General features: G+C 40.2%; 1 protein-coding gene across 1 annotated transcript in view; it reads left to right on the top strand.

The window, feature by feature from the left end:
• RNF32 (ring finger protein 32) overlaps positions 1-11,200 on the top strand; it is a 43,970-nt gene extending 32,770 nt beyond the window's left edge. The window contains exons 7-8 of the mRNA XM_077809488.1: positions 10,328-10,495; positions 10,958-11,200. Coding sequence (XP_077665614.1) covers positions 10,328-10,495; positions 10,958-11,200 — 411 coding nt within the window. The remainder of the gene's footprint in view (positions 1-10,327; positions 10,496-10,957) is intronic.
• The last annotated feature ends 2,096 nt before the right edge of the window (positions 11,201-13,296 follow it).

The following is a 13,296-nucleotide window of genomic DNA, read 5'->3' as shown; positions in this document are numbered from 1 at the left end:
GGGACACATCTCTAAGAACTCCAGATACTCTATAGGGCAATTAACCTCTGTCTTGGGAGCTAGGACACTGGAGTGAATCTGGCTCATTGGAAGTAGCCAGCTAAAAAGAGCCTGGGGAGTTTCCATTTTCAGCCCTTCACAGTTTTCTCTCTTCCCTTGTTGCAAGTGACAGGCAGCTCAGCCCAACTTTCCAGATTAGTCAGTGACAAATACCCACCTGACACCTCCCCGACAACCACCAAACCCACCTCTCATGAAGCCACAATCCCCTATAAGCTGCCAAAAACTTCTGAGTAACAAGGACCTCAACTTGCCTTATGCCCCCTCCCCCAGCAGCTTAACTACACACATAAACCAATGTAGTTAAACTGTTGCAAACCCCTGTGTAGACACTCATATCTGGTGCAAACTAAATCAATGTCCAGCTTAAACCAACATAAGATTATCCACACACTGTTGTACCAGTTTAACTAAACTGATTTAAAAACCCACACCTTTAGCTAAATGGGTAAAACTATGTGTACAGTCCAGGTTTTACTGTTGCTCTGTCTTCTCTGCCCTAACACAGTTTGTTATACTTACTTGTTGCATCTCATTAGTATGTAAGCTCTTTGGGGCAGGGACTACATCTTCCTGTGTGTTTTGTACAGCCTTTAGCATAATGGAGCATCAGTCATGGTTGGAGCCTTTGGGCCCTACTGCAACAAAAATACTTCCCAGCCTTACAAATCTGACAATTTAATGTTTACTGCAGGCCTTTGTAACGGTTACAAAACCTGCAGGATGGAACTAAAGAGAACTAGCTTTATTTTTTAAAGAGACCTTAAGGTCTCATTTAAACTTAGTTTGGGGAGAAATGGAAGGTTTTGTAGCTAGAGACTATCTTCTTCAGATACTAGGTAGGGGGAGCCATGTAAATACCTGGATAGATTTTTTCAGAATGAGTGTTTTTGAGGATTAACTGTTATACCCCATAATATTAACTTGTCTTCTTACTAATAAGTGTCCCACAGTCCTGATCCCCAAAACGCCACAGTTTTGGAAGCTAAGTCCCAGGGTCCTGAACAGTTTTAAATATGCTATCTCACATGTCTGCTAAGAGGTTTAACTCTTTGCAGCTTGATTTTTCCATAAGAAATTTGTACTGTCACCTATGGTCGAGGCCAAGAGTATAGGGATTCAAGAGTATTGGACACTTCATAAGGAAACCAAGAACATCCACAGTCATTTATTAATAAACATTTTGGAAGGAATACTAACCTCAAGCTTTGAGTCTTACACCAATTATTAGAGACTAGGATGAGCCCTAATGTGGGGGAAGGGGCAGGGGAGAAGGCAGCTTTTTCCACATCTGCCTACTGCAGTGTTCTTACACCTTCCTCTGAAGCATCCAATACTGGCTACTGTCAGAGGCTGGATACTGAACTAGATGGACATTGGGTCTGATCCAGTATGGCAATTCCTATGCATTCCCCAATATACAAATCAACACACCAGATGCAAGTATAATTACCATGATACTATCTGTACCTGCCACTACAAAAGGCAACCTGCTGCACCTCTTTGGCTTCTTCTCTCTTCCCTGCTTTGGTTTTTGAGTCAGTTCTTGCTGGTGATTTGGAATCATCTTTTTGATTTTAAATGCCACTTAAAGAAACTTGACACAACAAGGAAGGCATCAGAATTATGACTGGAAACAAGGGCAGTAGCAATCTCAAGAAGCACGTGTGTCATAACATTGATTAATATTTAAACAAAATTGTTTAAATCCAACCTTTTTTTAATTTCAACCCCCCTTTAAAAAAGCAAAATGGAAAATGTGTAATACTTGGACACTGGGGCTTTATACTGCTAATTCCACTGTTGCTGTTTAGTAGCATGATGCTGTTCAAAGATTCAAAAATGGCAGCTTCAGTTACAAATATTTTCAAGGCTAGTTCAGTTTTAGGCAATGATTCTCAATACATGGCACTTTGTGAACCTGCACTGAACAGTATGGTGGCAATTCTTCTTTCTGTTCAGACACACACGGATAACACATTCTGATTTGGATTGCCCAGGTTTGAATGTGTTTAGAGAATATAAATCACAATCAAGGGATACACACTCATTTTTCTTAGTTCTTTTCTCTGTGGCTTTCAAATGAGAACTGGCTGTCTCCACTTTTAGCTTTCCATACCTTTGTTTAGTGTCCGTTTGTTAATAAAACACTTGGGTAATTTTTCACATACAGCAATCCATTTCCAGATGGAAAAAAGCTTTTCTAAGATGTATTTCTCCTCTCATAAACTTGTGTCATGCTCTTAAAATGTCACTCCCCAGCTGCTAACAGAACTGAACAGTGGTACAGTTAAGAGATTGGGGGTTAGCAAGTAGATTTTTTAAAATATAGACCAACTTCCTTTGGCAAGCCCACAAAGGTCAAATGTCTAGTTTTGCAGTCTTAAACAATTGCCATAGAATTAGAATGTAGGCCTGAAATATTATTGTTAAGAAGAGTGTATTTTATTTGTCTGATGATGATACAGTAGCCCTTATTATACTGATCCATTAAAGTTCTTACTAATTTAGATCAAAGGGAATATGAAAGGTCACTGAAACCAAGCTATGCAACTTTTTAGCATCAGTGGGTACAGAAAACAAAGTGTTGCCTAGAATGCCGTGTGTTCGGTAGTGAATTTCTTTGATCCTTATCTATAAAGTCTGCTTGCATAAGTCATTTAATTGAGGTATGATCTTTTACTGCTGCAATTAAATCTTTTCAAATGCATTGCATTGTCTCCAGTTTAAGTAAAAGTCTTGACTATTGTTTGGGAAGCTAGGTAAGTCATTTGTAAATCCGTGCAGTTGACTTTAGTTTCCTCTCCCCCCCCCACCCCCACCCCCATGATTTCTCCCAACAATTTTAATTTAAATCTCACCAAACAGTATAATGGTCCTGGAGTTTGTTTAGTCGTTTGACTTCCTTTATCACATGGTGATAGCAAACATTCTGTTGCTAACTTGAAGTGGCTCCAAGCAGCAAGACTAGGAGGATATTAAACCAGTAAAAGCTTATCAACTGATTCATTGATACGCTGTAAACTCTAGCCTTTTCATTTTACTTTTGAGGGTTGCCATAGGTCAACACATTAGTAAACAATTTGCTGACATTAAGATGGATCACTTAAGAAGGCTTCTCTGTACAGAGTTCACTAAGGTGCTTTTGTTTGCATCATTTCATTGCAAATGATTGATGTCACTTTGCATATTGATATAAAGTAGTTAGAACTCCTAGTTTGTCACACCGTTCAAGCTGAAATATTTCCCTAATGACCCTATAATGAAATCACAAAAAGATACAGATTAATTACTCAAAGATACTTTCAGACATAAGCTGTTTTGGTGTACTGAGGAGCCAATAGGCTGAGTCGCACTTTTACCTATTAATCAGTTTCAAATTTTTGAAAAATAAAATGATGTAATAACTTTGCATTGACACAGATCAGGATTTAGCATCAGTAATGGTGAACATAATGCCTAGTAAATTAACACTACCAATTTCATATTCTATAAAGGGTGCTTATCCCTTCCTATATAGACTTTAAATATTTATAGGCCATTTAGCATAAACCCCCATTTTTAAGAGTTAGCTACATTTCTGTCTTCCAGTCCCTGATTCCACTTCCTGAGTGATGGCTTGGGGTCATTCTGCAGAAAATCCATTGGAAACCTCAAAGCAGGTAGCATCCATGCAGGGGAACCTGCTGGATCAGTCATAAGCAAAAAAATGTCTCCTCTGATTCTTGTATGGCTTTGGCTCAGGGAAGCCTGATGGGAGGACCCAACATCCTTTGGCTGAGTAGGGCAGGGAGAACACAAGTGTGATTTTGAGGAGCGAATGGTAGACCTCTTACAGCTGAGTCTAACAGAGGGAAAGAGGAACAAACAGCACAGCCATTGTCAGACAAGCTCATGTACAGCTTCTCATTTCAAGAGTTACATGGGTTATGTGGAAAAAACTTTTTACCCACTGAGCAGCAACCTGCTGGGATTTTTGGAAGAAGCTGGCTCATTCCCCTGCCTCTAGCTCACAGCAGCAATGTGTGCTCTCTTTACTGTCTGCTCTTCTCCAGCAGCAGCATGCCTTTCATAGTGTTGCCTAAGGAAAGATACGAGTAGAAACCGACACTGAGGATATACGCTATAAGGTGCCAGATTCTGTGTCACTTTGCTCATGTGCTCATCACAGAAACAGAGGATGAAACAAAGGTGGCTTTAAACCAGTGATACTCAATTAGATCTACCTGTGGGCCGATTTGAGAATTTTATAACAAGAGGTGGGTCATTTGTGCAGAAGGTGGACAAAAAAAAATTCAGCTGCCAATAAATAAAGCCTCGATTACAACATAAGTATTAGTGTTTCTATCTTTTAACGAAGTTTATGACTCAACATTATTACCTGAGTTTGTGGTAATCTCGAATGGGAGAGGTGACATCAATGATCTCTGGCAAGCTCTGTGAAGAGTGGTTTGTAAGAGGTCAGGGCAAGTCACATGCATGGGGGAAGATGCTCATATGTCAGGCGATTACAGTGTTGGTTTTTTATAATGTTCATGGTAGAAAACCCACATTCACAGACGTACGTTGATCTGAACATTGTTAAAAGATAGATGGCTTGATTCTGGCTGTTCTGAAACTGGTCAGCATATTTAGTCCAAAAATCACGAAGTTCCACTTCTCTGAATTTTGCCTTCAAGACGTCTGGGCTTTAGAGCCTTACAATTTCTAATTGAAAGGCACCTTCATCAATTGAATCAAGAATATTCTTTGCTTCAGAAGGGCAAGATCCATTGGCAGAGGCAACAAATGGAACAAGTAAAAGCAAATCCTTTGGAATTTTAAAATTCTCAAATTGCATTTTAAAATTTTGGATCAGATTTTTTAGAAATTATTGAATCGCATTCAGTGAAGTTTCAGCTATAGCAACAACATGCAATGTGAGTCAATGCAACATCTTTCCTGTTAAGTCTGTCTCAAAGATTTAAAAATTCCTCTGAAAGGGACACACTTTTTCAAACAGATTCCTAACGCTGCTTGCATGACCCTGGAGCTGCAAGTTGAGGAAATTCAAGTGACTAGTAATATTGCACAGAAAAGCTACCTCTGACAAACAGGGGACATTATTCATAAATTACAGGAACTCGCAAGCCTTGTTGGTCTTGTAGTTTGAAAGAATGTCTTATTTCTTTTTGAAGCGCACAAAACTTCTCTAACACGTGCTCCCGACTTAACCAGCGAATGTCATCGTGCTGCAGCTGGTCACTGTGTTCGGCTGAAATGTCTTGTAAAAGAGCTTTAAAAAGACGATGTTTCAAACTAGAAGTTGAGCATGTGTAGTTCACTAATCTCATCACAGTACCCATTTTTTTTTTCAAGTCCCCAGACAACTTACACACAGGACAATCTAGTGAATGATGCAGTGAAGTGTATCACTGCCAAATGTGAAACAAAGCCCTTCTCTTTCCCTGTCATGGAGGGATCTCTGCGTGTAACAAGCGAGTTTACTTTCTACAGATTTAAACCATTTTTTTTTCAAAAAATGGTTCTCTTTTCAAAAATGATCTCTCCTGTGGTGTAGGTTTCCAATGGTATTAAGCACAAAAATTCTTCCTTGAAAATTTCACTTTCATAAAATCTAACAAACAGTGATAACTGGGCAGTGTCACTTAAATTGCTTGATTTGTCCACTGCAAGAGAGATGTATTTGGTGTTTTTTAAATTGGAAAGCAGTGGTAACAAACAGTCCTCATAAATTTACCTCCAATCTTCCCACTGCCGTGGAATCAGACAGTGGAACTTGCTTCACACAGTTCAAAATGTCATCTTTATTTTTATCTCCAGCAAAAAGCTCCTCCAGCATTTCCATCGTGCACTCCTTCACAAGTTCAGCATGCAGGGAAGGCTTTTTCTTTTTAGTTAGTACCAACATTATCCAAAGAGAAGTAGCTGTTTCTTTTTCCTGTACAGTCGCTGATGTTGTGAGAATGACGTTTGAAGTGTGATACAAAGACTTCAGATTTTCAATTCTGTCACATCTTGCAACACTGCCAGGAAGATAGGCTGAATTAAATTTACTGTGTGCCATAAATATAAAGGGAAGGGTAAACACTTTTAAATCCCTCCTGGCCAGAGGAAAAACCCTTTCACCTGTAAAGGGTTAAGAAGCTAAGACAACCTCACTGGCACCTGACCAAAATGCCCAGTGAGGAGACAAGATACTTTCAAAGCTGGAGTGGGGGGAAACAAAGGGTTCTCTCTGGCTGTGTTGTCTTTTGCCGGGACCAGAGCAGGAATGCAGGTCAGAACTCCTTTAAAGGGTTAATAAGCAATCTAGTTAGATATGCGTTAGATTCTGTTTTGTTTAAATGGCTGATAAAGTAAGTTGTGCTGAATGGAATGTATATTCCTGTTTTTGTGTCTTTTTGTAACTTAAGGTTTTGCTTAGAGGGATTCTCTATGTTTTGAATCTGATTACCCTGTAAGGTATTTACCATCCTGATTTTACAGAGGTGATTCTTTTACTTTTTCTTTAATTCAAATTCTTCTTTTAAGAACCTGATTGCTTTTTCCTTGTTCTTAAGATCCAAGGGTTTTGGTTTGTGTTCACCTATGCAAATTGATGAGGATTTTTATCAAGCCTTCCCCAGGAAAGGGGGTGTAGGGCTTGGGGGGATTTTGGTGGAAAGACGTTTCCAAGTGGGCTCTTTCCCGGTTATATTTTGTTAGATGCTTGGTGATGGCAGCAATAAAGTCCAGGGACAAAAGGTAAAATAGTTTGTAGCTTGGGGAAGTTTTAACCTAAGCTGGTAAAAATAAGCTTAGGGGGGTTTTCATGCAGGTCCCCACATCTGTACTCCAGAGTTCAGAGTGGGGAAGGAACCTTGACACTGTGCCTTGATTCAAAGTGGTGCTTTATGTTGACGGCCTTACAGAGGGATACAGTAGTGTGGCACAGTAAACACAAAAGGTTTGTGTTTAAATGAGGTGGCATAATAAAAAGAAAATCCGCTGTCCAGGATGGGTTAAAAGCTCGGCTCTCGCTGTTGACTTGGTGACATTTACTCCCATTTGAATGCATTTTTGGCTCCATTTCCATCACTAATGAAAAAATGGGCACCGTCCAAGCTCAGCTGCAGCCGATGCGATTGCAAGAACTTCAGATCCAGTAAGCAGTGCTTAATTTGTGCTGGGGCTTAACCCCAGCACCTTTAGCCTCAGAAATTCATATCCCCGGCTTCTCTGCGCTCCTGGCCTGCAGCTGCTGTTGTCCAGCCACCCAGCTCTGAAGACAGTGCCGCTGCCAGCAGCAGCAGCATAGAAGTAAAGGTGGCAGTACCATACCACGTCACCCTTACTTCTGCCCTGCTGCTGCTGACAGCACTGCCTTCAGGGCTGGGCGCCTGGCCAGCAGCCACCGCTCTCCAGCCTCCCTGTCAATGCTTAATTTGTGCCGGGGTTGCCCCCACACCTCTTTCATTACAAATTAAGCACTGCCAGTAAGTTATTTACTAAATCATAGGCAAATGATAGGTAGTGCATCACTGTTTGTGAACTTAATTATAAACATTTTTTAAGGTGAGCTGGCGGGACACACAGGAAGCCTTGGTGGGCCACATTTGGCGCACAGGCCACCTATGGGGTCTCACTTCTTTAAACTCTTTATGTACTCACCATATTCTGGTATTCTGGGCCCTGCCTGACCACCAGCAAAAGCTGAAGCAGCCTCATGGCTGCTCTAATTTATGCTCATTTCTGATGGCCACTATAGGTTTCTCATGGAAATAATTTTCTAAGGTATGTGCCAGTTTGATATTCATTGAAAGCCAGGGTATAGCCAGGCATAATGCAAGCTGTACAGCATAGTTCTGCCAGTGTACTGTAGAAAAATTTTCCCAAAGAATCAATCCTGGCTTGATTTCTTTCTGAACAGAGACCAATGAATCATGCTGGGTAAGGGCCTACTCCTGCTGCCACTGAAGTCAGTGAGCTTTAACATTGACTTCACTTGGAGCAGAAGTAGGCTTTATATCAAATATGGAACAAGTTAATTAAATTCTAAAACTTAGTCTTTGACAGTAATTCAGATAAAGCAAATTAAGACTCCAATAACTTTTTACAATACATGTAATTTCAGAGACTTAGCTCACTAAAACACTCAGGGCAGTATATGACTAATAACCAGATTAAAATAAAATCTCATTAGTCCAATACATATTGTGCATCTCATCTAAAAGAGTCTCAATTTTGTCATTTAGAAATATACAGAAATCATGTAAAATGCAAATACTGAAGGGGAGAAGGGTTTGGATTTAAAAAAAATATATGTTTAAGGTCAATGCACATATTTGCATGTGATGGAATTTGGAAGATCTTTTCTTAATGAAAGGACACCATGGAAGTACAGGAATAGCTTCACTAATATGCACTGTGCTAGACACTCACTCTCTCTCACACACACACACACACACTCTCTCTTAACACCCCCGCCCACCTCTCAGAAAGTTTTACAAGGAGATGCTTTAAAGGGGCCTCATAGTACAATTTAAAAATTTATGCATTCTTTCATATACTCGTGTTCTCATATCATTAAACCTAAACTGCAATTGACAAATTAAATGGACAGAAACACATTTAATGGTTGTATCACCCTTGTTTTTTGCTGTAGTGCAAAATGCAGTCGACCATAGTGGGTCTCCCAGTCAGTGTGAATTAACAGGTTTCCACTTTTCTTGCTTAAAAGGACAAACAAACTAAAAAATATAATCAAATCAGACTTCTGCACAAGACAGAAATTTACCTGTCCCCGCTCTTATAAAGCATCCCATCATTTTCCTTTTCTGGATGGCTCTAAAGTTTTTCTTTGTTTCAAAGCATTCACTTTAGCTAGAAAGAATAGATTATGGAGAGATCATAGTTAAGAGTTTCATTATAAAGCTGACTTTAACATCTACACACCTGGGTAACTAATTTTGGAAATTTAATTGACATGGAGGCTATGTCTGCCACTAATTCTGAAGTACACCAATGACAGTCAAAGTTTAAAGATCATGTCTTGAAATGTTGGCTAAAATTGGGATTTTATAACAAGTCATTCAGTGGGAGCTGGGTGCCTAACTCCCTTAAACCCCTTTCAAAATCTGACATTGAAGATCTAATACTTACATCTTATCTTACGAATGCGATCCAGTTTCAAGTCAGTATTTGCAGGGAAGTACCTGTTCCCCAGGCATAGGGTACCCAAGCAATGAGACAAAAGAAGAAAAAAAGTTTCCTGCATGCATGGGGGTCTGGCACGGAATCTGGCTGAGGAGAAAAGAAAAAACAAACATGTTGACAGTATTTTCACTGTCAAACACAGATGCAGAAAACTTCATATGCAAGCCCTTTTGACATGGAAAAACTTCCATGCTGGTGATCTTGAGTCACTCTGTAAGTAAACTGACTCCTGTGATTGTGGACTTCAAACAAAAGAACACATGCACTGAATAATCCCCATTTTCTTCTCCTGAGAGAGAAACAGAGTCCAGGGGCATTGGCCCACAACCCATCCCTGTCCATGGAATGTTTCTCAAATCCTCAAGAATCACTATAGAAATAAGAATCTCGAAGGACACAGGCCATGTGGTACTTTAAGATGAGTGTTGTTCTGTACTGAGCTTTCAGGTACCATGTGGATTATAGTAGATGAGAGGAAATATAGACTATCTGGGATTTTATTTGAGGCGGAGGCCAGAGTCTGCTGGGTTAAGATGGAATGAGAGCTGGTTATACTTCAGTTCATTACTTCTTCTGTTGGGGGTAGCATTATGCACTAAAAATAATTTAGCACTACTGTTTGATGTGCATACTTTGGTTAGATGCCTTTAATAGTGTTAACAAAACATAGTACATGCACTTTTTTAAAAAGATGGTCATCTTTTAAAATGAAGAAAAATGAAATGTGTTCTTGCTGGCTAAGATCTGTACTTTCAAACTAACCTTGTCTTCATGTATGAGTTAAAGCCTTTAAGAGTATAAAGCAGAGACCTTTGGACAGTTAATACAAAAAAGGCAGATATTTGTACTTTGTACATATTAAGTAACAGTGCATGATATTTGGACAGAGTAGTAGCATGCACTGTTTGGCCAAGGATAAAGTATTATTTTGATAAATAAAGTTCATTTTAAAAGTTCTCAAGAATGTGTTTCCTTGATTTTTTAGCAATTTACGATAATAATTTTGAAAATCTGTGCTGGTAGTTGTTAATATTCTAACTGGAGGCTATTTTTTCCTCTTGTTCTTTAGTTTCAGGAGATCAGCAATCGGTTATTGAGTTCTTATGACACAAACATAGATGAGTTTTTTTCTGAAATTGATTCTTCTATAGCTGCAAGTCGAAATGTGCTTCAACAGTTGGAGGAAAAATTTGCTCCGTTAATAAGCGCAACTGAATGGGAGAAAATACAGATGCAGGTTGGTTTTGGAGCCAATTGGATGATGATCTCAATTCATTTTGCAACTATAGTCAGTGTCAAAGCAGGAAAGTTTTTTCCAGCATATCCTCCATCCAAAAAATTCCCTGGTATCATTTGTCAATCCACATGCTAAAACAATATCTGCAAACTTTTTTTTAAACAGTACAGTACCTTGAAGTTAAACATTTTGCTACAATAACTATTGTTTGGTTTATGATTACAAATAATTCCTCCTGTGTTCGATAAGAAGGAAAGTAATATTAAAGATATTTCAGAATTATCCTGATGTGAAGAGATACAGAACAGGTTTCAATAGATTAAATATTGAAGAACATACCACCAATTGTTACAAAATGCACTTTGAACCTTCTTGTTGTATAGGGTATTGCTGCTATGCATGCCTTCCAATGTTTAGTTATCAGTCTACAATAACTAATATATTTTCTTATTTTCCCCTCAGGCATTTCGGCAAGAGATATTTGACTGCCCTATTTGCATTATGCCACTGTGTCATATCACTCATCCTCCAAGTGTCTTCTCTGAGAACAGCAATAATCGGTATTCGCGCCAGACTGTTCTGCTCTCTTGTTCACATATGTTTCATCAGACTTGTCTTCAAGCATTTGAAGAGTTTTCCTTGGGAGAAAAACTTGTTTGTCCCTTATGTCGCTCTTGTTATCAAAAGAAAATTCTTGAATGTTGATATAAACATGTAAACAGTCCAGAATGAGCTACATAATAGAATTTTTAATCGGTTTAATGATAGATAGCCTCACAGGAGATTAGACCCTTGTCAGATCCAGTGTGAGAAAAAACACTTCTCTATGGATGCTGATGCTCACTAATAGAAATAAAAGTTAAATGGGCATTGTGCTATCATTTCTCTGACTTGTTGCTTTTCCTTGCTCTCCACAGTCTTACCTGTCTTCTACTCCCTTTGGTTTCCCTTATGTTCTGTTTTCCCTTCCTGGTCTTCTCCTTTCTTTAACCTCCTCCCTCTCCGAGGCACACTACCCTCTCCATCTCCTGCACATCCCAGGATCCCTTTTTCTTTTCCCTTTCCTTGAGAACTCTTCCCTTTGACTCCTTTCTTCATTCAGTGGATTCCATCTACATACTCCCCACAGGAGTTACTCATGTTGAACAAAAAGAAAAGACAGATTCCCCTGATAGCAGTGCCCAGGCAGTTGGAAATACCACCGATGAGTGTGGAAGGAGATGCATTACTTCTTCAGCTCCTTTTAGTAGCTGAATGCAGCTGGGCTGGCTCCTCTCCTTTAATGGCTGGAAACCACGTTACAAGGTCAACTATAGGCAAATGGGAAGTACTGCAAAATAGCCCTACTGCAAATGTGGCTGAGTGGTCCCCATAAAGGAACAAATTGGTTCAGGAACTTGTCATGACAGTGGGACCAAGTAATATCGTCCAGGTTAGAAGAGACCAAAATGCATTTAAAACCTTTCAGTTGTGGACTTGTTACCCTTGAACTTTGAGTTAAGGCCTAAAATCCCTTGATCAATGTCATGCACCCAGGAGAGCCTGAAAGCTAAACTTTTGTTAAAATGTTTCAGATGCTTTAGGAAACTATATGACTCACAATGCTGAAAATGCTTGCGGACTGCCCATATTTAAATTAGAATGGTTTTGTGTCAAAGATTACCGAAAAGTACTATTGATAGCCTGTGTATTTTTCCATTAACTAAAAACTAAAATTAGGATACAGGCATGTAAAAGGTGCGGGTTTGCTTTTTGATGGTTTTGCTACGTTTGTCTTTTGCTTTATTTCTGCTCCATGTTTTGGTCCAAAGGGTGTAACGCCTACAGAACCTATCGGGATCTCTGCTACCCCCCATGATACTCCGAACTTGAACAAATGGCTTGTGTTAGAGGCTCTCAAGCTTTTTACACACATTAAGCCACCCTCCACAGTGAGGTGGAATGCATATTGTGACAAAGTTCCTCCTCAGCTTTGGTGGGTCCTGCACTTTGTGGCAGATTTGCTCACCTCAGAGGTTCACGGCAGCCCTCATTTTGGCCGTTTCTGCTAGAGGCTCAAATCTGCCGTTCACTCAGCTAACCTCATCGCTGGCCAGCATGGAGGAAATGGAGAACAATCTCCACAGTCTCTGCTGTCCCACCTAGTGTGTCAGGGACAGGCCATATCCTTTTCCAATTTCGACCTTCCCTTCTGGTGTTGTCACAGACCAGGTCAACTCCTCCTGTGTCCAATCAGGAATTGGGGGAATGGGGGTTAACCCGGGCCCGCCCTCTACTCCAGGTTCCAGCCCAGGGCCCTGTGGATAGCAGCTGTCTATGTCTTCTGTATCAGCTGTGTGACAGCTACAACTCCCTGAGCTACTTCCCCAGGGCCTCCTCCCAACACCTTCTTTATCCTCACCACAGGATCTTCCTCCTGAAGCCTGATCACGCTTGTACTCCTCAGTTCTCCAGCAGCACGCCTTCTCACCCCCTGCTCCTTGCATGCCCGCCCCGCTAACAGATGGGAGGTCCTTTTAAAACCAGGTGTCCTGATTAGTCTGCCTGCCATAACTGATTCTAGTATGTTCTTAATTGGCTCTGGGTGTCTTAATTAGCTTGCCTGTCTTAATTGGTTCTAGCAGGTTCCTGATTGCTCTAGTGCAGCCCCTGCTCTGGTCACTCAGGGAATAGAAAACTGTTCATCCAGTGGCCAGTATATTTACCTTCTACCAAACTCCTGTACCCCACTGGTCTGGGTCTGTCACAATATGTTACAGAGGAGTAAATTGTAAGGCATGCACAGACAATGGAGAAACATC

The sequence above is a fragment of the Eretmochelys imbricata genome, chromosome 2, assembly GCF_965152235.1.
Source record: "Eretmochelys imbricata isolate rEreImb1 chromosome 2, rEreImb1.hap1, whole genome shotgun sequence".
Classification (NCBI taxonomy): domain Eukaryota; kingdom Metazoa; phylum Chordata; order Testudines; family Cheloniidae; genus Eretmochelys; species Eretmochelys imbricata.
Note: the sequence above shows the minus strand (reverse complement) of the source record. Positions and strands in the feature narration are given on the sequence as shown.